The sequence below is a fragment of the Protopterus annectens genome, chromosome 1.part1 (genome assembly GCF_019279795.1).
Source record: "Protopterus annectens isolate FY-2018-M chromosome 1.part1, PAN1.0, whole genome shotgun sequence".
Taxonomy (NCBI): Eukaryota; Metazoa; Chordata; order Ceratodontiformes; family Protopteridae; genus Protopterus; species Protopterus annectens.
Window position 1 is genome coordinate 309,537,051 of NC_056726.1, and position 26,647 is coordinate 309,563,697.

At 42.2% G+C, this 26,647-nt stretch overlaps 1 protein-coding gene across 5 annotated transcripts in view; it reads left to right on the top strand.

The window, feature by feature from the left end:
* ATP8B1 (ATPase phospholipid transporting 8B1) overlaps nt 1–26,647 on the top strand; it is a 1,573,644-nt gene that overhangs the window by 936,265 nt on the left and 610,732 nt on the right. For all 5 annotated transcript variants that reach the window (XM_044074782.1, XM_044074792.1, XM_044074774.1 and 2 more), the window contains 2 exons: nt 2,673–2,761; nt 15,282–15,472. In XM_044074782.1, the coding sequence (XP_043930717.1) occupies nt 2,673–2,761; nt 15,282–15,472 (280 nt within the window). The remainder of the gene's footprint in view (nt 1–2,672; nt 2,762–15,281; nt 15,473–26,647) is intronic.

The window sequence follows — 26,647 nt, forward strand, 5'->3', positions numbered from 1 at the left end:
TCCATTGCCAGCAGTTCCTCATGCAATACTACTAAAATTAAAACCACTGCTGACGATTTAATTCTTCCTCCTCCTAAAAGTTGTTCCTCTGCCATGGGACTATTTTTAAGGGAGCGCTGCAGAATCCTGAAAGCCAAAAATTCTGAAGGCCAAAATCTCAGAAACTCAAAGTACTGAAAACACACAGGATACCAACACATATATATTCCAGCAGAAGTACATACAGAAACAAAACCATATTACTCTTCTCCAAGTATAAGCAGGGGGGCAAGCCCCCCTGCACCCCATGTGGGAGGCTGCACCTCCCCACACCCCCTACTACTTTAATATATCAACTCTGAGATTGCACTTAGTGTAGTGAAGTGCAATCTGGGAGTTGATATATTTAAGTAGCAGAGGGCGTGGGGGGGGGGGTCTTGCCCCCCTGCATATAGTTGAAGAGTAATATGTTTCTGTATGTACTTGTGCTGGAATATAGTAAGTGTTGGTATCCTGTGTGTTTTCAATATTTTGAGTTTTCAGTATTTTGAACTTTTGTGATTTTGGTCTTTCAGGAGTCTGTAGCGCTCCCATTTTTAAACCAGTCTACTTTCCCCCCATTGACAGCTGACAACACTTCTCCAAATGAGCTACCAGTTTAATTGGAAGCATAATGCCTTCTGTAACATGTCCTCATTAAAAATCATAAACGAAGTCTGTGAAGTACCTCTTACTGTTAATTTAAGATTGATATCCAGCTAACCCTCCCTATCTCTCAAAACTGGCAATTTCCAGACAAAAGTGGATGACACTTAATAAACAGCAATGATCCTCCTTCCCTTCAGAAAATGCATGTTGATTTGAAAAAGTATTTCTTCTGGAAAGAGTCATCTTCTAAAACATTTGAAGCCATTTGCAGTAAACTCACACTCTCTGTTCAAAATCTTAACTCCCAAAATAAGTATCCAGAGTGCTAAGAAGGAAAGAATAAATCATTGTACTGCCTTTCAACTTTGTGTTTAGCTGTACTGTTATCTAGTACAAAGCTACATTCTGTTAGCGAAACCAAATATTAAATTCCATTTAAGTCAGACAGCTAGCTGGACTGCATGTTAACTGTTAGAAGACTCTGAAAAATGTATTTGATTTCAGTGTGTTCACTAATGACCATTCTTACTAATTACTAATTAACAATGCCATTCCATTCCTTGTTTAAATATCTTGGTGGTCATAACTTACAATGTTTACACAAACCTTTTTAATAGCAAACATATGTAGCATCTTAGGTCTCCAGTGCTTCTTATTAGCTCAAGGAGTGACAAGAGCTTCTGTGTTTTAACCTTCATTATGTCATAAGGACATGTATATTGCATTTCTTATGTCACTACCAAGAAATAAACAATCCTGCCCTTGTGCATGAGACAAAAGGAAAGCTGAACGGTGCATCTCATTCGATTATGAATTATTTTAATGATTTTTAAGGAGTCATGAATTCACTTTGTACTACTGCTTGGTGTTTTTTTAATCATGTAAAGCATGGAATTAACCTCTTTATGAAAACAAAATTGTAACTTAAAATTAAATTTAATAGTGAAATACAGGCATCTCTTATCCTGTATCACATTCCATCACTGCATTAAGTGAATTTACAAATGAGACGATAGTAAGAGCTTTAATATCTTGGTCAACCTAAATGGTTTTAGGTTATCTTACCTTACCTGGTCAACTGTTTTTCCTTAGTAATAGTTAGTATGCTTTATGTAAGATATAGTTATTGTTTGCTAATATTGTCTGGTACCCATGTTTGGTTTCTACTTTCCAGCAGATCAAATTATGTTTAGACACTAATTCACAATAAATTTTGTTTACCCTTTATATTTTTGGTAGATAACATTTTTCTAGTTGCATTTGCTTTTCCTTTTAGACTCATTCCTGACCAGTACTTTTCTTCAGGGGATGACAGAATGTTATTCTTTTTGATGAATAAAACAGCTTCTTCTAGTGAATTAAAATATTTGGTACTTTCTGTAGATAAATTCTAGTTTGGCCAGGAAAAGCAAATGTTACCTTAAGGATGTTCTTTATTTCTTATGAAAGACTGACATGATTTCCTCTTTTTCACTACCTTACTGGTATAGTCATTAACAAATCTGATGGTGTTTTCTCCCCCATTGTTTTTAGGATCAAGTCCTTATCAGTATTTGAAATCAGACTGTGGCAACAGAAAGTTGGGTTGAGTACTCTTAGTGGACATTGTGGGCTTCTACTGCATCCCACCTAGATGGGAGTCCAGGGGGATAAATGATTGTGGAACCAGAACTGTATCTGCAGCATAAAGCAGTAAGAGCTTACTTTGTGTGTATGGAAGGGTGTGCAGAAGCTGTATCAACAACGTTGCTCAAGTGATATGTTGGAAGACTGCAAAACCCTATTTCTAAATTAAGGCCATAACTCCCACCCTGTACCGGTCTTATACTCAAGCCAGTTAGGGCACACAGCTTCTGCATGGGAGGGAGACAACTGTAACATTCACATGATGCACCAGCGGGCAAAATCCTTAAGGTACAAGTGTGTAAAAAAAAAAAAACTCCATGCCTAAACCTGGTTTTGACCTATTTGAACATTTTGTAGTTAGTTTATTTACAGTAACTTCACTGGTGTTTCTATAATGTCGATTTCCTTTTCTTTTTCAGGTACTGACACCAAAATTATGAGAAATGGTGGAAAAACCAGATTTAAAAGGACCAAAATTGATGTGTTGATGAACTATTTGGTGTACATGGTATGTGTCCGTTTGTATTACCATTTGTTTAGCTTTGAAGGATAATGATGAGTTTCTTTGTAGCTGGGTACAAAGAAGCAGTAGATGACCTGAAGCACATTAAAAACATACTGATGAAGTTGTGGACATCAAGAAAATGAAAGTTCTTGCTTGTTCATTGAAAAGTAATATCTTATTTTGAGTTGGTCATTGTTTTGTGTAGTTTGAGTGGTGCTTGGTTTTAGCAAGGTTTTTGTGTGGTCTCACACTTGACAAAGCTGTTATTTTGAAACAAGAGTTCATGCCTAACCCTATTCAAATAAAACCTTGATCTGTGCATGGGAAGTCACAAATTCACCCCCAGTCTGGCCCTCATGTCTCTGATGAAGAGGTCAACAGTAAGTAAATTAATCACCATAACCCTTCGCTACCTCCTTGTTGACATACCTAGATGTCTATATGGCAGGGTACTTTGGAAAAAAACTGGGTTGGGTTGCACAGCTAGACTTGGTTAATGACCACCAGGATCTTTATTTAGTATAAATCTATGAACATGAAAATATTTGTTTACTAGTACAAAGGAAAGAGAAGACGGAGATGACTGTGACACTGCTGTAAAAGCACAGTATATCCTAGATATTCAGAATGTTCCCAAGAAATACTGAAAAAATAATAAATGTATTTATAATAATGATGCAGTGTGTGATGACATCAAAATTAAAACACTGACAGAAGAAACGCTACACTACTGAAAGCCTTTGAATCAAAAGTTGACATGTAAACATAAAAATAGAAAATACAAGATTCTCCTTTAAATTCTAGAATTGGATTGGGAAGGTAAGTTAACTAAAGAATCACCTAATATTTTGGATCATTTAGCCCATGAAGATTTGGGCATATTGAAATGTATTGACTGTGCACAAGCACCTAGTAAATGTATACAGAAATAGGGGCACAGTTGCAGAGCCATTTCCATTACTGTTTAGACCCATAGCAAAAAATAGCGGTGATAAATTCATAGGCTTTGGATAACTTGCCAGGTAGATGTTGTATTCAGATAAGTCTAAATGCTTTTCCAGTCAAATGTGCTACACTGAAATTGCCACCACTTCTCGAAATAAGAACAGAGTTGAAAATTGTAAGTAGAAAGCTTAAGTGATACTAAGAAACAAAAGAAGAGTGAGCCAGCACACAGGCAAATCCAGTGATAGTCCAACACAAAGAGAGAAATCACTGCAAACCAGGCAGAGTGAGCTAAAATCCTTTAATAGTATGTGAAATATTCCAAGTACACAGGGTAAACTAAAAATAAATAATTAAAAGTCAGTTTGGTTAAACGGTTAAATAACAAGGAGAGCAAACCTTAAAACTGTTAAGGCATGTTATGATAGAACCTTATAATTATACATTAAAATACCAAGTACAAAAAAAGGCATTAAATGGGATTATGGGAAAAATGTGTTATCCAGCAAAGTTATTAGCAAAAGTGTGAGAGAACAGTTTCTTAGAAAGCTGTCGGCTCAATATCTAGCCTGGAAAAGGACCCATGAGCATGAAAAAAGTTGTGAAATAAACTTGTAAAAGAAATATACCAAGATATTTCAACATAAGTTAAAAACTATTCTTGGTGCAAGCACCTACCAAGAGGAGAAAACACTGAGAGAAGAAAAGGAGCCACTTTTGTGATTTTAAGTATTTTCTTCTGATTTTTTGTTAGGTTTTACTGCTTTGCCGCCTACTTTACATTTTCCGGCTTGCTAAAGTTTATATCTGTAACAGTAACAGTACTTGGAACACATCTAGAGCCTGTTTACTGCATTTCCTGTGTTGCACTTAATTTAAAATTGTTTTTTTCTCTAAAAACTGCATTTTACCTGATTTGGGCCTAGCACTCAAGTGTGGGGTCATTTATTGCACTGTTGTGATTATTTTGCTGCTTGTGTATCTCTGCTACCTTTAAACTACAACAAAAAGAAAAAAAAAAAATCTTGCTTTTTTCCCACTTTCTGAAAGTTAAGAAAGTTGAGTTACAGATTTGCTGTTCTGAACTGTTTGGAAGTTTCTAGAAGGCCAGTGCTTGCTTGGGCTAAAGGGAAATCTCTGTGTTCACCAGTGGGAGTGGTAAACACTGAACAAGCCTGCCTGTCCCTGGAGGAGTGGTTACTACCTAGAAGCTGTAGTTTTATTGGCCATTTTGGGTCAATTCTAAACTCCTTGATCTCTCTCCCTTAAAACCCTACAACTCTGTTTTTGCACAGTTTTGCGCACTGAGCAGCGTCGCCTAAACAGGTTTAAACTATTCCAGGTTCCACAAAGTCTGCTCTTCACTTTTTCCCTTAGAATTGTTCAAACTCTCAAAGTAATCACTCTATTCTCTTTCTAAAGCCCTGCACTTGCTCAGCTCTTATAAGGAAACACTAACTAACTAAAGCACTACACCCTCCTTGACTTCTCATAAGTATTAGACTCCTGATTGGTCCTTCCTGATCAAGTGAAAAATCAGTTCCCTTCCCTAATCTGATCAGTAAAAAACAGTTCCCTATACTAATCTGGTATGTCCAAGGGTCAGTTTCAAGGTTACTCTCAAGTCCAGCTGGTGAATCTGGGAATTTTGAGGCAGTGTTACAATTGCCTTATGTACACAGACAACCCTCTCCTCCTTCCAACAAACTCTAATACATGTGAGAGATGCAGTTACACAGCCAAACTGGAGGCAGAGCTCTCTCAACCCAAGACTGGCACAGTCAGTCAGGAGGAAAAGGTAACCACCCACACCACAAATCCAGTCTCTCACAGACCTATTGCATCTGCATACCCAGCACATAAACACACAAAAACATACTCGGAGGCTCTAAATAAAAATCTGCCTAAACAGCAAAGACCTCCTAAGCAGATATCCAAGCAACAGCCACCCATCAACAATACACACAAATCACATATCTCACAAAATCAGTGTGCCTCATAGTCACAGCCCATAAGGCCAAAGAACACACCAAATACACTTGTTATAGGGGACTCTTTTGTCCGGCACACTGATGTCCCACTCACCAGACTGAACAAGAAGGTCACTGTAAGCTGCCTGTCGGGTGCCAGGATCTGCCACATAACCCAAGCACTCAGGTCACTCCAAAGCAAGTACAAGTATGACTCCGTCATTGTCCATGCTGGTGTGAATGACCTGAGACGTACCTCCCTGGACTACATGAAAAGAGACAGAGGAGCTCTCTGACCATGTAGCCCAGGCTGGTATGTCCCTGACCTTGAGTAGCATCTTGCCCTCACCAAGAATTATGCCATGGTATAAAGACAAAATGATCAGTTTCAACAATTGGCTAAAGTATTGGTGTCATTCAAAGGGGATCCAGTGTCTGTCAGCCTGGGATGACATGCTTGACCAGCCACGTTGTTTCGCTAGGGACGGCTTGCACCTGTCACACTTAGGCTTTTGTATACTGGCCAAGGCTCTTGCCACCCCCATAGTGCCTTTTTTAGGCAAGGCTCAAAGGACAAACCCACCTCCATAGACAACCCAAAGATAAAAAAACTAAAGGTAATGCTACTCAATGCCAGAAGTCTAAACCTCAAGATGCACGCACTTGAGACTCTCCTCAGTATGGAGAAAATCGATGTCTGTGCAGTAACAGAAACCTGGTTCAAGGATCCTGAGAGCACCCCAGCACTACCAGGTTATAACTCATACCATGCGTTTCGGCCCCAAAACTCGGACCGAAGCACAAAAGGAGGGGGAGTATCTATATTCATCAAAGATACCTACACCTCCAGGTTAGTGGCACTGCACGAAGCATCGGAAACCATCCATGTGCAACTAACAGCGGGCAAAACTGACTTTCAGTTTGTAGCCTGCTACAGAACACCCTCCCTATTACAGGAACCCCACTTGGCATTCCTGAGAACACTGGAGAATATGAAGGTCTCCAAACACTGTTATTGGGTGACTTCAACTACCCAAACATTGACTGGGAAAACTACTCCAGCCCAAATACCCTCGCCCAACGGTTCCTTGAATTTATAAACTCTAACGCAATGGTGGAACAACTGGTCACCACTCCCACAAGAGGGAACAACATATTGGACCTGGTCATCACCAACATGGGGACTCTATGATCCACACCAGAGGTAAACCCCTCATTGGTAAGATCAGACCATAAACAAATTTTCCTGGACATCCATATCCCGTCCCCACCCCTAGCCAAGGAAATCACTGTAAAGAATTTCTCCAAAGCCAATTTTGCACTTCTCAAGACTGCGGTGGAATCCTTCAAAGCCCCTGGGCCAGAGGATAATACAGCCCAATCCACAGAATCCTTTACAAATGCATTCTATGAGCACCTGCAGGAATGCATGGATCGTGCTATCCCAAATAAAACCAAGACTCACTTCTCCAAAAACAGGAGACCGGTCTGGTGGACCCCGGCCATAAATAAGCTATACAACAGAAGGAGGAAGCTACTACATGACAGAGCAAAATCCCAAAAAGGGAAGGCATCTCTGATCAGTATTATCAAGAAACTTTGATCCCTCATAAAATCATCAAAGGCCAGTTTCGAAAGAAAAATTGCCCTAGACACCGAAGATAATCACAAGGCCTTCTTTAGTTATGTCAGAAACATGGGCAGAAACTCCCAGATATGCTCTGAATTGTTGCATAACGGTACAAAATATACCGAACCTACAGACAGCCAACATCCTGGCAGACAGATTCAGTGCAAACTCCCCCCCCTTCCCCCCCCAAAGGAGCAAACGCCTATCCTAACTGAATGTAACCTCCGTGACATCACAGGTGAAAGCTGCCCTCTCCAAAGCAAAAAAACATAGCATCTATGGGACCGGACGGTGTCCCAGGCTGTGTCTTACACAAGCTCCAAGAAGAACTGAACCCTCACATTAAGTCACTGTTCAAACTTAGCCTTACTACAGGATATGTACCCAAAGAATGGCGTACAGCTACAGTGGTCCCACTCCACAAAGGTGGTGCCACAATGGACCCCGGAAACTATCGCCCCATAAGCCAGACTAGTCTGGTCTGTAAAGCTATGGAGCGTATTATCATGGAACTCATAAACAAAGACATTGGGAGCCTCCAGACACTGGATCCTACCCAATTCGGCTTTAAGGGCAGATCTTGCCTCTTAAACCTGGTTGATTTCTTTGAAACAGTTACCAAAGCCATAGATGAGGGCAAGGTAGTCCACACAGCCTACCTGGACCTCGCAAAAGCCTTCGACACAATACCCCACTCGGGCATCATAAATAAGCTTACCATTTTAAATATCAACCCCTATATCACAAGATGGGTTGCAAACAGGCTCAGAGATAGAACCCACATGGTCAGAATCGCAGGTGCCATGTCCGAATCCAAACCAGTTACAAGTGGCGTCCCACAGGGCTCAGTTCTGGGACCTCTCTTTTTCGGTATATACTTCTCTGAGGTTCAGGCTAACACGGGGGGATTATGGCTGACAAAGTTCGCGGATGACTGCAAACTGGGGGCCATAATTGAATCTCCAGCTGACACAAGCATCCTCCAAAAGGGTCTCTCAGAGACGGATGCTTGGTGCCAGAACCATGGCCTCAAGCTAAATGCTAAAAAGTGCATAGTCATCCCCTTTGGGAAAAACAAAGTGCCCACAAATTACCACATAGGTGGTAATCCATTAAGTACGGAAGAAGTAATTAGAGATTTGGGGACCAACGTAGATGGTAATCTCTCCTTTGATAATCACGTTGCCAAAGTGGTTAGAAAGACCTTCTATATAGCCCACCTTATCACGAAAGGGTTTGCATCTAGATCAAGAGAGGTCATTGTGCCCCTCTACTCATCACTCATCAGGCCCATAACTGAATTACAATGCCCCTTTTGGGATGTACCTTACCCGACACCTGCAGCAACTGGAGAGACCCCAAAAGTACCTCACCAAGAGGATCATGGGCTACAAACAGATGTCCTATGCAGCTCGACTAAAGAAACTCCAGCTCTACTCAGTTGCTTACCGCCTACTCGGGGGTGATCTATGCCTGATGTACAAAGCCATGTCAAACCCAGAATTAATGGACATGCTCCACCTCAAAAAATCCAAGTCCCTTAGAGCTACACGCTCCAGGGACCTAAACCTCAGCACAAAAATAAATAGGACATGCTGGAGGGACAGATTCATTTCCCAGAGGCTCCCCTCACTCTGGAATAGAATTCCAATTCATGTCAGACATAGCCCCTCGCTGACACTCTTCAAGCGAAATTTGGACGCGTGGATGGGTAATTGCAAATTCACCCCTGGGATCTCTCCTGTGTCCCTGCTAGACAGAGGCACAGTAAACTAATCTTAAAAGGGTACCTTCTGTGACCTACTTCACAGAGGCACAGTAGGCTAATCTAATAGGGAGGTGGAAGCCAAATACACTCTGGCTAGGCTTATAAATGCCCTAGGGGGTAGATAACCTAGTATCTACCTATGAACCTATGAATGCACATTAGAACAGGAGCTTTTATTTTACAGGAAAATAGACCACTTGTCTTTAGGTCATGAGCATTTATGGATACACAAAAAAAATATATATTAATATATATATATATATATATATATATATATATATATATATATATATATATATATATATATATATATATATATATATATATATACTGTTAACTGTCTATTTGAGCATATCAATGCTAGAAGCTTAATGAGTATTTTATTTTGCAAAGAAATAAACTGAAAGCAGACAATATGTTGCAAGGCATGGTCAAAATTCTTTGTACGGTGCACCTCTAAGATTACAGAGGATTTTGCTTAAGCTGTAGGAAGTATGACCTTATTACCTGAAAGCAGGCTACAGGTCAAACAGGGAGGTTTGTACAGCACATTAAATAAGTAGAACAATTTACAAATTAGTTTTCTTTGGGTGATGCTGCAATTGCCAGTAACAGAAGAAAAAGTGAAAATTTCAGAAATGTACTGATAATGAATTTTAGCGATGTTACTGAAACAAGCCATTAATAGAAGTTGGCCGCAGCAAATGTAATCCATCAGAAAGTAAGTCTAACTTGAGTTTTCCTTCAAGGAGGAAATACATTACAAAGCTGACACCTTTTTGTCTGACAGAAGGTACATAAGAGAATAGAGGAGTTGTATCTTGAAGTATTAAAATGCAAGGAAAGAGCAAGAGATGTAATGTATTAATCAGGAATGATACTGAAAACAGAGCAGTGTTTTGTGTAATATGTACCATAACAATCCATGAGAATAAATGTTGCTGTATCCCAGTACCTGGCATACCTTATTCTACCTATTTATTCATTTAAAAGAAACCACCTATTTCATGAGTTAATTTACAACTACAAGCATCATGAAGTAAATAGGTACTACTACTAACAATGAAGCATTTCTGATGCTGTCAGAGAATGGTACAGAATATAGTACTATGGCATTTAGCATTTCAAACACACTGTCCATGATAGTACTGTCACTGCTTTGGGGAAACCAGTCCATGTTATGATGTCCGCAAGCTCTATTAGCAGTAGCATGAAAACTCCCTGCAGTTAATTCTTTATCATAAATACTATACAACAGTAATCCTACTTTGAACATCTACTGTTACGGTAAATGCATTTACACAACTTTTCTTAATGTATCCTCCTCCCATTTTGCACATTCTTGCTTTATGCCTGCATATATCCTCAGCATGAAAGGCAAAAAATGTACAGTCAGTCTCTGTAGTACTCACCACTGCAGAGCTTTGTAACCTGGTTTCACCTATATAACCTAGACATTGAGTCAACTTATTGGTTTAAACCAGAGAACAGGTATCCCCATATCCACTCTGTGCAGTCCTATAAACCCTACCAGAATAAGACACTTGGCAGCAAAACTTGAAGGAAGGGTTCTGTTACTTATAAATGAATATCTCTGATTTTATTTTTGCTACTGTCTGCCTTCCAGATGGTTTATTTGTAAATACCTGGTATTGCCAATGCTGTCAGCCTTTTATATCCAGAACTGGGTACGAAGCAAAAAAATAAGGGGAAACAGCCCTAAATGGGTTAAGTTAAAAGTATAAAAACTTGATAGAAAAAGATGTGAATAACACAATTTTAAAATAAGTCATCTGTAACTGCAATTACAAGTATTCACAAATTGTAATGCACCTCATTTTGGAAGGAAGCTGCACAATTCTGAGGGAAAGTTAGGGGCATCCCTAAAAACTACTAACATCTGAAAAGGTATGAATGTGTCGCACTTGAACTGTGGATTGCCCTTATACATCAACCCTCACCTACCTTCCAGTCACTTTATAATCAGCTGCTTGCAGTGCAACAACTCAGCGGTTGAGGGATTTAAATTTTAGAGGGCAGTGTAGAGCATATTTTCTGTTTTTCTCTGAGCATAGATTCTCAGAGCTCTTAGCTGAATCCTCAAGAGCCAGTTCAGCCTTTGGGCACCATCTTTAATTGGTTCTGCACTGACTCCTTGCAAATTTCACTAACAGCAGTGGGGAGTGTCTGTATTTTAGTGGCAATTACTCCATCTTCACTGCTTTCTCAGCCAAGAGACCTCGATACATAGCCAGGTCCATTATCTGTGGCGTCTAAAGCAAGGTGCATGATAAACAGTTGTGGTATGAACTGGTTGCAATTAGTTAGACCTATCTGATTATGCAGTAGTTTTTCATTGCAACCCCCACGTTAAATTACCCCCCTTCAAAATGGAAAGGATAAACTGTAATCCTGTGCCATGGACTATGCCCTACCTTTACGTAATGAAGTCTGGTCAAAACTTAATCCCATTGGTTGTGCAGACTGACTACAACCATGACTGCCTAGTCACACACACACAAAAAAAGTAGACAACTTAGACCTGTTTCATAAAACAGCAGCCATAATTTATTAGGTAATGTCAGAAACTTGTGGAGTGCCTTTGGCTGTGCCTAACTGTGGTTAAATCCTGTTATGCTGATATGCCCACTCAGATATGGATTATTGTTCAAGTGCAGTACTATGATGGTATCACCATTTATTTTGGGAGTGCATCATTATTGGTTTCAACTGTGTTAAAATGCATGGATGCTAAACTGTGATTTGTGTATACTGTTAAACAAGAATGGGTAGTGAAATTGAGTATCTGAGGAAGCAGCAATCAAAAGAAATGTAATTTTCAGTGGTGCATGTCTTTTTCTCTCCACAGAGTGAATGCCCTGGTAGAATTTCCCCCCACAAAGTAAATTTCCTTTTTCTGTTTTCTTTTCTTAAATTTGAAGTGATCCTATTCATGTTGAAAGTACTGCTGTATTAGAGATGGAAAGAAACCATCATGTTTTTTTTCCATCTCTGCATATGTTACTTTGATTCATGGTGAGATATTGTAAACAGTATATAAACTGTTTTTATTTTATTAAGTGTTCTGTATATCTGTGAATACTTGTAGCTGGATAATTTTATATACCTCTGGGTAGCTGGATAATTTTATATACCCCTGGGTAGTGAGAAGTATAAAAAAGGTCTTCCAAAAAGTTGAGGACAAAAAAAAAAGCTTTCTTGCTTTCATGTAACTATAGTAACAAGCACCTTGCTGTAGTTACTACCACATACTGAGCTTGAGTCAAAATCACAAATGCAGTATCAATTTATGAAGCCATGATATCCTTGCATCTTTATGAATCATGACCATTACTGCACTCTCACCCCATCAGCCTGTGCTGACTGCACCACCTAACCACTTGTGCCCAAGGCTTCACACCATGCTAGATATGGCTAAGTATCTATGGGTGAAGAGAGATGTCTTTCCTCTGTTTTGTTTTTTTAGCTTTATCTGACTTTTCCTTTGTTCTAGCAATATAACTTTTATCCTACTGCTTGAAGTATCATGGGACAATTTCCAGTGACCAGGTTTTATTCCAGGAGGATTAAATGAAATTTTATAACAGTTCGATTCAGCTGCCGAGTGGCTCATTAATGCAATTTATTGTATAGTGTAGGTTAAAGGACCGCACAGAAGGAATACTTTTTGGCTAATAAGTATTGTTTGTAATTGGATGGCTGAAAACCTTGTTAGAGCTTCAGTCTGCCCTGCAACTTGCAAACCAGGAAAAACTAGTTAGCCTATTTAAATAAATAAAACTTCCAATCTTGTTTGAAATATTTTCATTTACATACTTAAGTGCATTTACACACACACACACACACACACACACACACACACACGCACCTTATTTTGCTTTTGAGTGTTCTTCAGTCCCATGGAAGGACTAAGTCTTGTCCTTTTTGGTTCATTCAACTCAAGTTCGGAAAGGAGATGGCCTTGGACTGCAGCCGTCATCATGTGGAAAGTTAAGATTTTTCACTACTTTCCACAACCCTCCCCTCTTGGTCAGCATATTTTAAGCAAAGCCCATCTCTCTCATGATGATTTTGCTACACATATCTGCACCATCACAAGGGTGCACGTATCTGCACCAGTGTGATGTTTTACTGCAGGGCATGCAGTCTTTGGCTGAATATAGTGGAAGCACAGCACTGGTAATTACCGCCCCATAAGCTTAACAAGTCTAGTCTGCAAAGCTATGGAGAGGATCATAATGGAGCTCATAAACAAAGATATAGGGGACTTGCAGACATTGGACCCGACCCAGTTTGGCTTTGTCAAGGGAAGATCATGCCTTTTGAACTTGGTCGACTTCTTCGAAACAGTCACCAAGGCCATTGATGAGGGAAAGGCAGTCCATACAGCCTACCTTGACCTTGCAAAGGCTTTCGACACAATACCCCACTCGGGTATTGTAGAAAAACTTACCAGCTTAAATGTAAACCCATATGTCACAAGATGGGTTGCAAACTGGCTTAAGGACAGAACCCACAGGGTTAGAGTTGCTGGCGCTGTGTCAGACTCCAAGCCGGTCACAAGTGGTGTCCCACAGGGCTCGGTCCTTGGCCCCTATTGTTTGGCATCTACTTCTCAGAAGTACAGGCCAACATGGGAGGACTTTGGCTGACAAAGTTTGCAGACGACTGCAAACTGGGCGCCATAGTGGAAAGTGCATCGGACACGGATATCCTTCAGAAGGGACTCACGGAAACAGATAGCTGGTGCCAGAGCCATGGCCTGAAGATAAACGCCAAAAAATGTATGGTCATACCCTTCGGGAAAAACAAGGTAACCCCAAGCTACCATATAGGTGGCAATCCACTAAGCACAGAAGAGGTTATCAGGGACCTGGGGACCCAGGTTGACAGTGGCCTTTCTTTGACACTCACGTTGCTAAAGTGGTTAGAAAGACCTTCTACATTGCCCACCTGATCATGAAGGGATTCACATCCAGATCTAGTGAGGTCATTGTTCCCCTGTACTCTTCACTTATCAGACCAATGATAGAGTACAATGCCCCATTCGGGATGTATCTCACCCGACATCTGCAGCAATTGGAGAGACCCCAAAAGTTCCTTACCAAAAGGATAAAGGGACTCCAAAATCTGTCATATGCTGCCAGATTGAAGAAACTCCAGCTCTATTCAGTCGCATACCGTCTGCTCAGTGGTGACATGTGCCTGACATACAAGGCCATGTCCAACCCGGAATTAATGGACATGCTCCACCTCAAAAAATCCAAATCCACCAAAACCACTAGAGCAAGCGACTTAAAACCTTAGCACGGATATAAATAGGACGTGCTGGAGGGATAGATTTATCACTCAGAGACTCCCTATGCTGTGGAATAAAATCCCGGTCCATGTGAGGCAGAGCACCTCGCTGACTCTGTTCAAGAGAAATCTAGACCTGTGGATGGGAGATCGTAGGTTTACCCCGGGAATCATCTCTGTGTCACTGCTGGACAGAGGCACAACAAACTAATGGGCACAGTATTTTTTCATATAAGGGGTGGCGTAAGCCACAAAAATTTGGGCTAGGCTTATAAATGCCTTAGGGCAGATAGCCTAGTATAAACCTATGAACCTATCGTATTTTCCCTGGGAAGATCACTTCTGTGGTGGGATTTTCACTAACTACTCTCCTCAAAAGTGGGAGAGAACTGGCCTCTGCCACTCAATTCCATCCATTCCCAGCTGCTTCCTCCAGTATTTAAGCCACTAGTTGAACAGAGGTCATATGGAGTACAGTTAGGATTCTCTCCCTGTCTTGGAGATGGTTTACAATATTTTTTTGTTGCCTTTGGCTTTTATGACCAAAATTAATAGGCAGTTGCATTGTGTAATGCACATTTATCTGATATACTTACAAGAGAGCACAATACTCAAGGCAAATTGTTTAGGAAAATATGCTCGATTCATAGGTGAAAAGTCCTCATCAACGATCAAGAGATTATACTGGGCAAGATCAGCAGTGCTCACTGACTTTTGCTATAAGGAATCAAGCCAGAAGGATAAAAATAAGTAATACATGAAATGTATTTGCAGAAAGTCATATCTATAAACTCTGTCATCTAACAAACTCAGTTTCATGTAAGAAACAATGTAAAACATGTTCTCTTGTCACCAGAAGACTGTATATCCACTGTGATGCTTTCTTTTCAGATCTTTGTTGTGCTGATTTTGGTGTCTTCTGGTCTTGCTATTGGAAATGCTTTCTGGGAACAGCAAATGAGGAACATTTCCTGGTACCTGTATGACGGACAAGACTGGTCTCCAAACTACCGTGGCTTCCTAACATTCTGGGGTTACATAATTATTCTAAACACCATGGTTCCCATCTCATTATATGTGAGGTAATATACAACTGAAATTTGTTTTATACTCTTGTGTGCTATTTAGTGTATTAAGTGTGTTTAATTACCTGACTGGGATGCCTTTTTACTTGACATCATAATGTTTTCTGTCTACTTTGTGTTAGAATAGTGCAACTTCCATACTTACACACCCTAGTCTCTTCTTCTCATGTTAGGCCTTGTGTTTAAGAAGCAAGGAGTATAACTTTTCTACAAACTGCACATGGTGAATTTCTTGACGTTCACAATGTTCCCATATAGTTAACAAAACTAATGTATACATTTCAGCAAGAAATAGGCAAGTCATTAGTACAAGTTATTCCAATTGTAATACCTATGGTGTTTATATCGCCACTTGTAACCACTGCACCTCCTGCAAAACTGAGAGGAAGCTGAAATGTCGAATTTATGAACATCTTTATGAAATTAAGAAACAGAACAGTAACAACGCACTGTTCTGTCACACAATGGATTGCCCACAGGCTATCTTTTCTTTTTTTGTTTTGGAGGCAGTTCCCAAGGACATAAGGGGAGGTATGTGGGAAGCCAAGTTGGAGTACAGGAAGATGTTTTGGCAGATTATTTTGAAATCTACAAAACCTCCCGGTTTAAATGACTTCTTGTCCATTATTCCAGTGCTCAAGTTAAGAGCAGCAAAACTTTGATATACTTCCTAAAAAACCCACTAGGTGGTAGTATTGTAATTTTTATTAGATGGATTTTCCTTGGTGTATTATATGGAATTTATTAACATGTTTGTATTACATATTTTTTGTTTTAACAAGGGGACAAATGGTGTATTTTTTGTTCTGTTTTTGCATTCAGATTCACATTTTCAAAGCAATGTCACTGGATAAAGATTCAGTTTTTAGTACAGAGGTTTTTAAGTGAACTAATTTAATTATGTACGTTTTCAATAAACAAACATTTTCATTGGACAAGCAATTTACTAATTAAATTCAAAAGACAGGCTATAAAACCAACTGTTTAAAACTTGATTTAGTGTTTGTTTCTGATGAAGAAGGAGGTCGAAAACGTATCAGTTTGATAGCGTTAATTTTGTGCTGTGGTTTTCAACAATAAATCCAATCAACTTTTCTTCGGTTCTGATGCCCTTATTTGGTTTCTCCTGCAAACTTTTTGTTTTGTTTCAATTTCATGACGTTACTTTCCCTCAGAATTGCACTGTTACACACCACATTACATATTAATGGTCTTCCTATGGATCACTGTTCCAGTAGTATTCCTGGGGTCTATATTACGTTATCGAATACTTACATCGAATGTGTTATGGTCGACAACATATGTTCAAAATTGCAAGTATTCGAAAATTAAATAAAGCAAATTAAAAAGGAAAAACTTACCTGAACATTTTAAGCAGGGGGCAAGCCCCCCTGCACCCACCACGTAGGGGGCTGTGACCCCAACACCCCCTGGGGTCTATATTACGTTATCGAATACTTACATCGAATGTGTTATGGTCGACAAATAGAAGTTATGTTCTTACCATAACGTTCCATGTTAGTTGTCGTCTTCTCGCCTTCTTCTTGCTGGATGGGTTCGGAGCCGACCTCGGCTCCGACTCGGCCACTCTAAAAGCTCGAGAGTTGGTTCCACCGGCTCGAGGCTCCCCTTATATCCCACAATGCTAGGCGAGAGTTACCTCAGATCTCGTTTGTAAGCTAACCCCAGCTTATAAAAGTAAAAGAATAACTCTAAACAGAGTCCACCTCTAACAACAGGAAGAAAGAAGGGTGACCTACATCCTGAACCGGGAAATATGCACAATAGCATATGCCTAAGAAAGAGGTGGTAGAAAGAGAGGTCACAATCACAACTCCTCTAGGTCTGTCCAGGCCCGGGGGAAGGAGGGTGGGATGCAAGAAGAAGGCGAGAAGACAACTAACATGGAACGTTATGGTAAGAACATAACTTCTATATGTTAAGTTGCTCGCCTTCATTCTTGCTGGATGGGACCGCGTCCCTAGCACCTTGTCCCGGGTGGCCTAACGGAACAGACTCCTGAGAACAGTGGAACCAAAATTAGCTCTATGCCTAGAAGCTAAGTCCAACTTATAATGAGAAATGAAAGTGTGAGGAGTAGCCCAAGTAGCCGCTGCACAAATGGTGTCAATAGGCAGTCTGTCTTGGAAGGCTAAAGAAGTAGCCAAAGCTCTGGTGGAATGGGCTTTAGGTTTATTAGGCAGTTTTTGGTGTCTAATTTCATATACAAGGGAAATCAAATATGTTAGCCATCTGTATAATGATACCTTTGAAACTGAAAGTCCCTTTCTGCTTTCCGCATAGGAGACAAACAGCTGATCAGATTTTCTGAATTGTTTTGTTCTATCCAAGTAGTACCTCAATTGACGATGAACATCCAGGCAGTGTAATTTTTGTTCAGACCTATTGGAATATTCTGGAAAAAAGTCAGGGAGGTCAATGCTTTGGTTTAGATTTGACGTCGAGACCACCTTAGGCAAAAAGGACGGGTTAGTTCGTAAGGATACTCTGTCCTTATGAAACAATAGATAAGGAGGTCGACAGCTGAGTGCTTGAAGCTCTGAAACTCTTCTTGCTGAAGTAATAGCTACCAGAAAAAGAGTCTTCCATGATAGCAATTTTAAAGAACAGGAGACTGCAGGTTCGAAAGGGGGAAGAATCAAAGAAGCAAGTACTAAATTTAGGTCCCAAGGAGAAGGCGGATTTCTTATAGGAGGTCTGAGAAGAAAAACTCCTTTCAAAAAGGCTTTGCAAAGCTTGTGGGACATTAAGGCAGATTCAGAAATACCCACATGAAAGTTAGAAATAGCTGCCAATTGAACTTTAAGAGTAGAGGAGATGAACCTGCATGGAAGAGTTCAGCTAGAAAATCAAGGACTAATTGGATGGAAGCAGTGAAAGGATCTATGTCCTTTTCTTGAGCCCAATATGTGAAGCGTTTCCACTTACTCAAATAAATCTTGCCAGTGGAAGATTTATGGGAAGCTATCAAAATATCTCGAACAGAGTGAGATAATTGAGGAAGCCTGGCTAAGGTTGGAACTGGAGGAACCAAGCAGTGAGGTTCAGAGAGGGAGGGAGCGATGAAACTGACCCGACTGATGGATCAAAAGATCTGGAACTAGGTCCAGATTCCACGGTCGCTCCAAAAGAAATTGATGTAGAAAGGGGAACCATACCTGTCGAGGCCAGTAAGGAGCAATGAGGATCAATGAGGCCTTCTGAGCGATAGCTTTCTGTATCACTTGAGAGATTAGTGGGAAGGAGGAAATGCATACAGAAGTCCCGGGCCAAACTTGGACTAGAGCGTCTCTGCTGAGTTGGCCTGGTAAAGGGAATAGAGTGAAATATTCTCTGCACTTGCTGTTTTGGGGAGTAGCAAAAAGATCGCAGCAAGGCTGACCCCACTTGAGGAAAATTTCTCTCACCACAGAGTCTTTCAGAGACCACTCGTGAGGCATGAGGATTGCTCTGCTCAACTTGTCCGCAATTTGATTGGACTTCCCGGGGATGTGCGTTGCTATCAGAAACCGCTGAGAAGAAATCGCCCATTGCCACAGTCTGAGTGCTTCTCGACACAGGGGTATGACCTGGTTCCGCCTTGTTTGTTGATGTACCACACTACAGACATATTGTCTGTCTGGATTGCAATCGTTCCCAAGGGAAGAGAGTCTTGAAGGGCTTGCAACGCTAAAAGCACTGCTCTCATCTCCAGAACATTTATGTGCAAGTGGCATTCGTTTGGTTGCCATGTGCCCTGGACCGTCCTGCCCTGATAATGCCCCCCCCACCCGATCAGGGAGGCATCCGTTATCAGAGTAGCAACCGGAGGGGGTGGAACAAAGGGTCTTCCCAACAAGAGCTGAGGGGAAGACATCCACCACATGAGATGATTTTTGCACGCTTGCGTGATCATAATGGTGTGAGACATTGGAAGTTCCTGGTATGACCATTGAGTAAAGAGCATCCATTGAAGGATCCGCATATGGAATCTGGCTAATGGAAGCAGGGGTATGGCCGCCATAATTCCCAACACTTTCAGAACTAATCTGGCTTTGATTCTGTTGTTGTTGAAAAGGAGTGAGACCAGTTTGTGAATGTCTGTTATTCTCTGATGTTAGTCTCGCAGACATGTCTACTGTGTCTAGATTTGCGCCTATGAAAGTAATAGTACGACAAGGCGACAAAACAGACTTTTCGCAATTTATTGAAATGCCTAACTTTTGACAAATGCGAAAAGTGTAATCCCTGGCCATCAGAAGGAGATGCTTGGTGGGAGCTGTGAGGAGCCAGTCGTCCAAATATGGAAACACCTGGAATCCTTGTCGTCTCAGGTGAGAAGCTACCACTGCCATGCATTTGGTAAACACCCGGGGGGGCAGTGGTGAGACCAAAGGGCAGGGCCCTGAACTGAAAATGACTGGTTCCCAGCCTGAAGCAGAGGAATCTTCTGGGCGTCTGTTCATTTTATGTGATAGTACGCATCCTGAAGGTCTATAGAGCACATCCAGTTTCCTTTGCCCAAAGGGAAGGATGGATTGCAGCGTGACCATCCGAAATCTTGTTTTCTTGACTGATCTGTTCAAGATACTGAGATCCAAAATTGGTCTCCAGTCCCGTTTTCTTTGGAACTAAAAAGAACGTTGAGTAGATTCCGGATCCTTGCTGGTCTGCTGGAACTGGCTGAATTGCTCTTTTGTAAGCAGTTTGAAATCTCCAAAACCGCTAGATCCCTTTGAGCGGTGGAACGTCTGGAAGGGATTTTTGATTGATTTGGAATGCGAAGAAAGGGGATAGAATAGCCTTGAAATGATGGACTGTACCCATTTGTCTTGAGTCAGGGATAGCCAGGCTTCTGGGTACAGTGACAATCTTCCCCGACTGCATCGAAGGTGGGCAGCCGGGCAACACCTCAGGGATGCTGAAAGGGCTTGTCAGGGAAGGCTTCCCGATTGCCCTGGTTCTGTGGACCCCCTCGCCCCTAGGGCGGCGTCTACCATTGTTATTCCCGCCTCTGCCTCTGGCGGAAACGACTCTGTGCGTCAGGCGAAGTCCCTTGAGATTGTTTACGGAACCACATCTTTCCACCTTTCTGGCCTTTGGGGTAAGGCCTAGAAGGAGTAGAAAACGGACTCCGACGGCAGAAAGGGTCTTGCCATCAGTTTCGCACCTAGTCAAGGTTTCTTTCACTTGAGGACCAAAGAGAGATGATCATTCAAACGGGGAGTTAGTGAAAGACGTCTTGAAGGGGTCCGCAAAATTGCATAGCCGCATCCAGGCATGCCTACGTAAGGCCACACCTGTCCCTGCGGCTCTACTCGCTCCATCAGCCGCGTAAGAGAGAAGGCGCATGGAGGAGTTAGTTATGGAGTTAAGGGTAGCCAGCTGCGTATTCATCTGATCTTGAAAACCCGCAGCTGTAGGGTCCTTTAACATTTCACTCGCTTCCTTGATCAAGTCCCTTTGAAGACGAGTAAAGTGGCATAGGTAGTTCAGCGAACGCATGGTAAATGTCGCTGACTAGAACATCCGCTTCCGTACCTGTCCATGGACCTAGATTCCTTGTTAGGTGGATGGACAGGTACTGAAGGATCAGCTAGCTCCTTCTTAGTGGCAGCAGCTACCACCATAGCATCCACAGAAACTCCTTTTGTTAAGAACTGTTTGTCTGCTGGTGCCGTTATGAACTTGGAGGGCCTCCTGGGAGTGGGGTCCACTGAATCAGGAGCCGTCCATGCCTTCTTAGCAACCACCTGCATGAGGGGGTCAAAGGGGGGAGACACCCAGGAGGTGGAAGGGCGAGAGCCAAACGCCTCAAGGTACACAGATTCATCCTCCGAAGGGTTGAGGGCTGGCCAATTTCCCCTCTGTTTCAGGATCTCTAGTATGTCTGTAAATGAGACATCTTCAGAAGGGGAACAGGGGGAACCCTCAGAATCATCCAAATCTGTGTCAGACGTGATGGACTCAGGTGAGTCAATGTGTTTCCTCTTACACTTCCTCTTCCGAGGGGGCTCTTCTGCCAAATCAGGAGAGACCTCGGAAGAGGATGAAATCCCCACAGGGGGGTTCCTGAGGAGCTGGCTCTCTGCGGTCCGGGATGAGGGAGTGAGTCGACTTGACCTGAGGCACCGTTGAGGGAGGGGCGGACGGAGCTGACTGTGGAGTAGAGCCAGGCTCTAACACACTCCGCATGACCTCGAATGCACCCCTGTCAGGCAAAGCCAGAGGTCCCCGCTCCGAGAAGCTAAGAACCTCCCTCGGCACCGACCGTGATGGCTCCGAGGCCGATGTCGAAGCCGAACTCACCAGCGCCGAAGCACCGAGAGGGAGAGGGGGGTCGGACAAGGGTCCGATGCCACTCACCCCTCGGAGCCGACGAGGGAAGTCCGGCGCCGAGATTCTTCCAAGGAAGAAATCGGAGCCGACGACGGAGCCGAAGACAATTGTATCGGCTCCGACGCTATCACAGTCTCTGTTCCGACGCGACCCGGCTCCGAGCTCAAGAGAGTCGAAGGAGGAATATATTGATGGACCGGGGCAGGCATCGACTGATGAGTCGGGCTCTGAAGCATCTGGGCCAGTGCCTCGGACTTAAGAAGTCGACTCACTACCCTCTGAAGGTCATGATCCGACAGCCTCGATGACCTAGAGGAGTGAGATCTTTGGCTCCGTTCAGACAGCAGGGGAGATCCTGGAGCCGAATGAACGGAGCCAAGAGATGGTGACCTGGACCTCTTCCTAGTTGTCGACTCCGAAGGTCTGGTCGGAGCCGACACGGGAACTTCTAATACCTCGGCTCCAGCCGGAGCCGAGGGAACCACAGAAACTGTGGACTGAGACTCATCGGCTCCGGCGCCGATGTAGGCAGAGGTTTAGAAACCTTAGGTCTCGGCTCAGTTGTCGGAGCTGAAGACCTAGATGCCTTAGAGGGCTTCCCTGTAGATACAGAAAGGGAATCCTCTGGCTTGAGTAAGCCTTTTAATAGCAATTTATTTTTTCTTTCCTGCAGGACCCTGGGGCTGAAGCCATGGCACACAGCACAGGAGTCCTGCAGGTGCAAAGGTCCCAGACAGTAGACACAAGAAGTGTGAGCGTCTGTCAGAGACATTTTCTGACAGCACGCATCACACTTCTTGAATCCGGAGACCTTTGCTTCTTTAGACATAACTACAGGTGTAATCACACACACAGTCACAAACACACTAATTACACCCTGTCTAATTAAAAATATAATAAACCACTAACTAGGTTTTAAGAGAAAAATAACACACACTCTCCACTAGGGAAGGAAAAGAGGCCTGAAGGCCCAAGGGAAGAACTTAAAGTTCTTGAGGGAAAAAAACAGGAATTTTAAAGAAAGGGGATAAGAATTTCTCTAAACTAAGGGAAATACGTAAAATTATTAAAATTAAAGGGGTTTTAATAGACTAAGTACACTAGAAAGTCACTTACCAAGAACCGGTAGAAAACCAACACCTCGATAGCTGTAGCGGCAAACGAGATCTGAGGTAACTCTCGCCTAGCATTGTGGGATATAAGGGGAGCCTCGAGCCGGTGGAACCAACTCTCGAGCTTTTAGAGTGGCCGAGTCGGAGCCGAGGTCGGCTCCGAACCCATCCAGCAAGAATGAAGGCGAGATAGACAACTTAACATCATATGTTCAAAATTGCAAGTATTCGAAAATTAAATAAAGCAAATTAAAAAAAAAGGAAAAACTTACCTGAACATTTTAAGCAGGGGGCAAGCCCCCCTGCACCCACCACGTGGGGGGCTGTGACCCCAACACCCCCTGCTCTTTAAATATACCAACTCCAAGATCACACTACAGTGTGGTAAATGGACATTTTCTCTACGGAGATTTCCGCATTCATTTTCGAATACTTGCAACTTCGAACATATGGTGTCGACTATACAACGTTCGATGTTGGTATTCGATAACGTAATATAGACCCGTATTCCTGACATTCAGAAATTAGCCAGAGGCAGACACTACCCAGTCAACCTGACTCCCGGTGCTCTCTCTCTCTGTCCTAGCACAGGATGGGTCCTCCTCAGTGCAGGAATGCATGGCCTGTATCCAGGATAAAAGTGGCTGTTTGATCTTCACCATCTACAGTTTTTTGCTTCAGGCCTTTATTGCATTTTGATGAGGGAGTCTGATCCTTTAATCTGCCCCCAGTGCCAAAAGTCCAATTTTTTGAACTCTTCAAAACCTGTGGGCATCATTAGAGAAATATTTTTATAGTACTCCTTTATTTTTTTCTGAATTCTGATCATGGGACATGCCTCATGTACAAGTCCTTTGTAACTGTGGGCAAAAGAGCAGTGAATGTTGGTAATCAGTTTTCTCACTGGGATTTGCATTCCAAATACCAGCTTGCTTTGAAGACTCGCACTTCACCCTAGCCTGCCAGATTTATGCAGGTTTTACTAGGAATACCCACAGAATTAGAGAAGTCTTTCTCGATTGCTGGCTAGCACAGAGAAATGTGAAGGCCCATCTGAAGGCAATGAAGTTGAAACAGCCTTCCACTAGTGTGGGAAAAGACTCTGCCTCTTGAGAAGACTACTTGTGTGTGAGAGGACCCCAAGGAAAGATGCAGCCAAAAGGAAGAATGCAGCTCCCTTGCAGGATGTAATTGGTGAGCTGGTTCCCAACCCCAGCATCTGTTTTGTATGCCAGCCCCTTACTTATACCTTTGGAAGCAGACGCCTCAACAATTTTCAATGCTGTACTTATGGGTATTACATTGTAATGCTGAACATTGAGGCCATTCTTTCAAAAGCAGCGACTCTGACACCTGTATAGAAATAGTAATTCAAGCTGGTAAAAAATAATTGACTTTTGCTGTACGTGATGCTCATTCAAGGAACAAGATCATGAATTACTATCATGCTCTCCCCAAATGCCCACATTTGAATGTGGCCCAATTATGTTCTCTTTCAGAAAGCCAAACATATATTCCCATCACATCACAGGCAGCAATGACTGATGCCTGCAATCCCATTTTCTCAACACAGCCTTACTTTACAAGACTTCAAATAATGGGCAGAAAAGCCTTTTTTGTGTGACAACTTGCAGCAATCCTCCATCTAATGAACTTTAACAATAAAATGGAAAAACATCAGAAAATGAGTGAGACTTTATGTACACATTCCATTTTTTCTTCTCTTGTATAACTCAGATAATGAGGTAACATTCCTCTGGCTTGCCACCTAAGGACATTTTAAATTGGGTAAGCTCTCTGTCTCTTAAGGGAATGCTTCAAGCAGCAGACCAAGGAGGTGTCTGAGAGAAAGAGGTACCTGGATTCGTTAGAACTGGATATGCTTAAATCTACTGCTGTGCCCCCATTGTTTTTGGAAGCTTTTGAATGTGCCTTTATAGCAAAATCCTTTAATTCATTCTGTACAACTGATGCTTGGTTTTTGCTTAGCAAAGTGGAATGTGGTGTCCATTCACTATTGGTCTAAGAATAGCATTACAGAGAACCGTGTTGAGGTGGTCAGGGACTTGCCTGCACACTGAGACCTCTAAATTGGCATCCACTGAGAAACTGAAGCCTGAAATGACAAAGCTGAGGTTGACTCCCTAAGGCTTTTCAGCCTAGACTGAGCAAATCTTCAGCCTAGCCCACTTCCCAGACCTTATCCAAAGACTCATTCCAGCTGACATTGGATTTCTAAAAGCCAAGCATATACAGCCTTGGAAACCGCAGAGGTGTCAGGAGTTCATTCTTTAAAAAATAAATAAAACAATGCTCCTACCTTAGATATCCAGAGGCAGATGAATTAGACACTGTGGATATCCTATTTTTTGGAGGCAATCTACATAGGAAGAAGTCCAATGGGTTTTCAAGGAGCATTGTGGGGCCTATTTGAGGTATAGAACTTACATGGGCCTGCCAGAGCTAAATCAGCTGCTGTTCTCTAGCCAGATTTGTCCTGGCAGATGCGTTTATCAGTGTATCACTGGAACAAAATTCCTTCCCAGGAAGGCCCGATCAATTCTGTAGGTACACGATTCCAGCAAATTCCTTTCCAAAAATGAACTGTTGGTCCAGCAGTGGTACTTCTGGATTTCAGCAAGGGAACAAACCATATTCTCCAATAAAAGTAGGATTCTTGACTGACTTGGGACAAAAGCCTAGACATCTGCCATGTGTTTGTCCCTAGAAGTTGTCCTGTACAAGCTAAGGAGTAAGGCAAAAGGATAGCGGTAACAAATTAACTGATTCTAATACTTGTTTGGCTTAGGGTACTGCCATTGCTACAGCACGTGAAGTTAGAAGACAATTTCCTTTTTCACCCTCTTCTGAAAAGGTATTCAAAAGACTGGAGGAAAATGGAAAGATCATGCAGATAGCCCAACAGTTTTTCTTCTTTTCCCAAGTACCAAGATTCAGCAGGACTCTCATTTCAGAATCTTAGCCCCTCTTTCCCAAACAGGGAAAAAGTAAACCTTAAGGGTTGAGACCAAGATATGTGAAAGCATGAGAAGTAAAGCATAAAGACAGGCCTGAAGGGGCTTCAAGGCGATGACCTTGACAGAACAGCTATGACTTGGTCAAGCTGCCGCCTCACCCAACCCCCCTAAAAATACCACCCCTAAACCAGAACACCACTTCCTTTCCACCTGTATGGGTAGGAAACCATCTGGATTTGTGTGGGAGTGAGAGAAGATAACTCAAGCCCATATCCTACACCAGGGTTATAAGGTGCAATTCTTAAGCAGATCAGAATTTGTATACATCCCTCCTTCCTGTTCCAAGGACCTATGGGGACAAGGACCAACAGAAAAGGAGCCATTAAGTCTGGAAATAACAAGGTTTTACACATATTGTGACTGGTGCTCAGCAAGGAAAGATACATGGAGGACTATTCTAGACCTCTCAGAACTAGAGAAGTATTTAATTGTTCCAAAGTTCAAAATGCTTATCCTACAGAGATTTCTGTTCTGCTCCCTCAGGCCTCCATGGTCCCCTTAGATCTAAGCATGTTTACCTCCACATCTTGTAACAAAGATGCACAGAAGGCTGGTAAGAGCATGTTTACTGAGCCCAAGTTCTTTAAAATACCTAGTTTCCATACCAGGGATTTGGATTAATTTTTCCAATAATGACACTGCAGTGCAGCACAATGGGATAGCTGCATTCCTTTGTAAGCTGT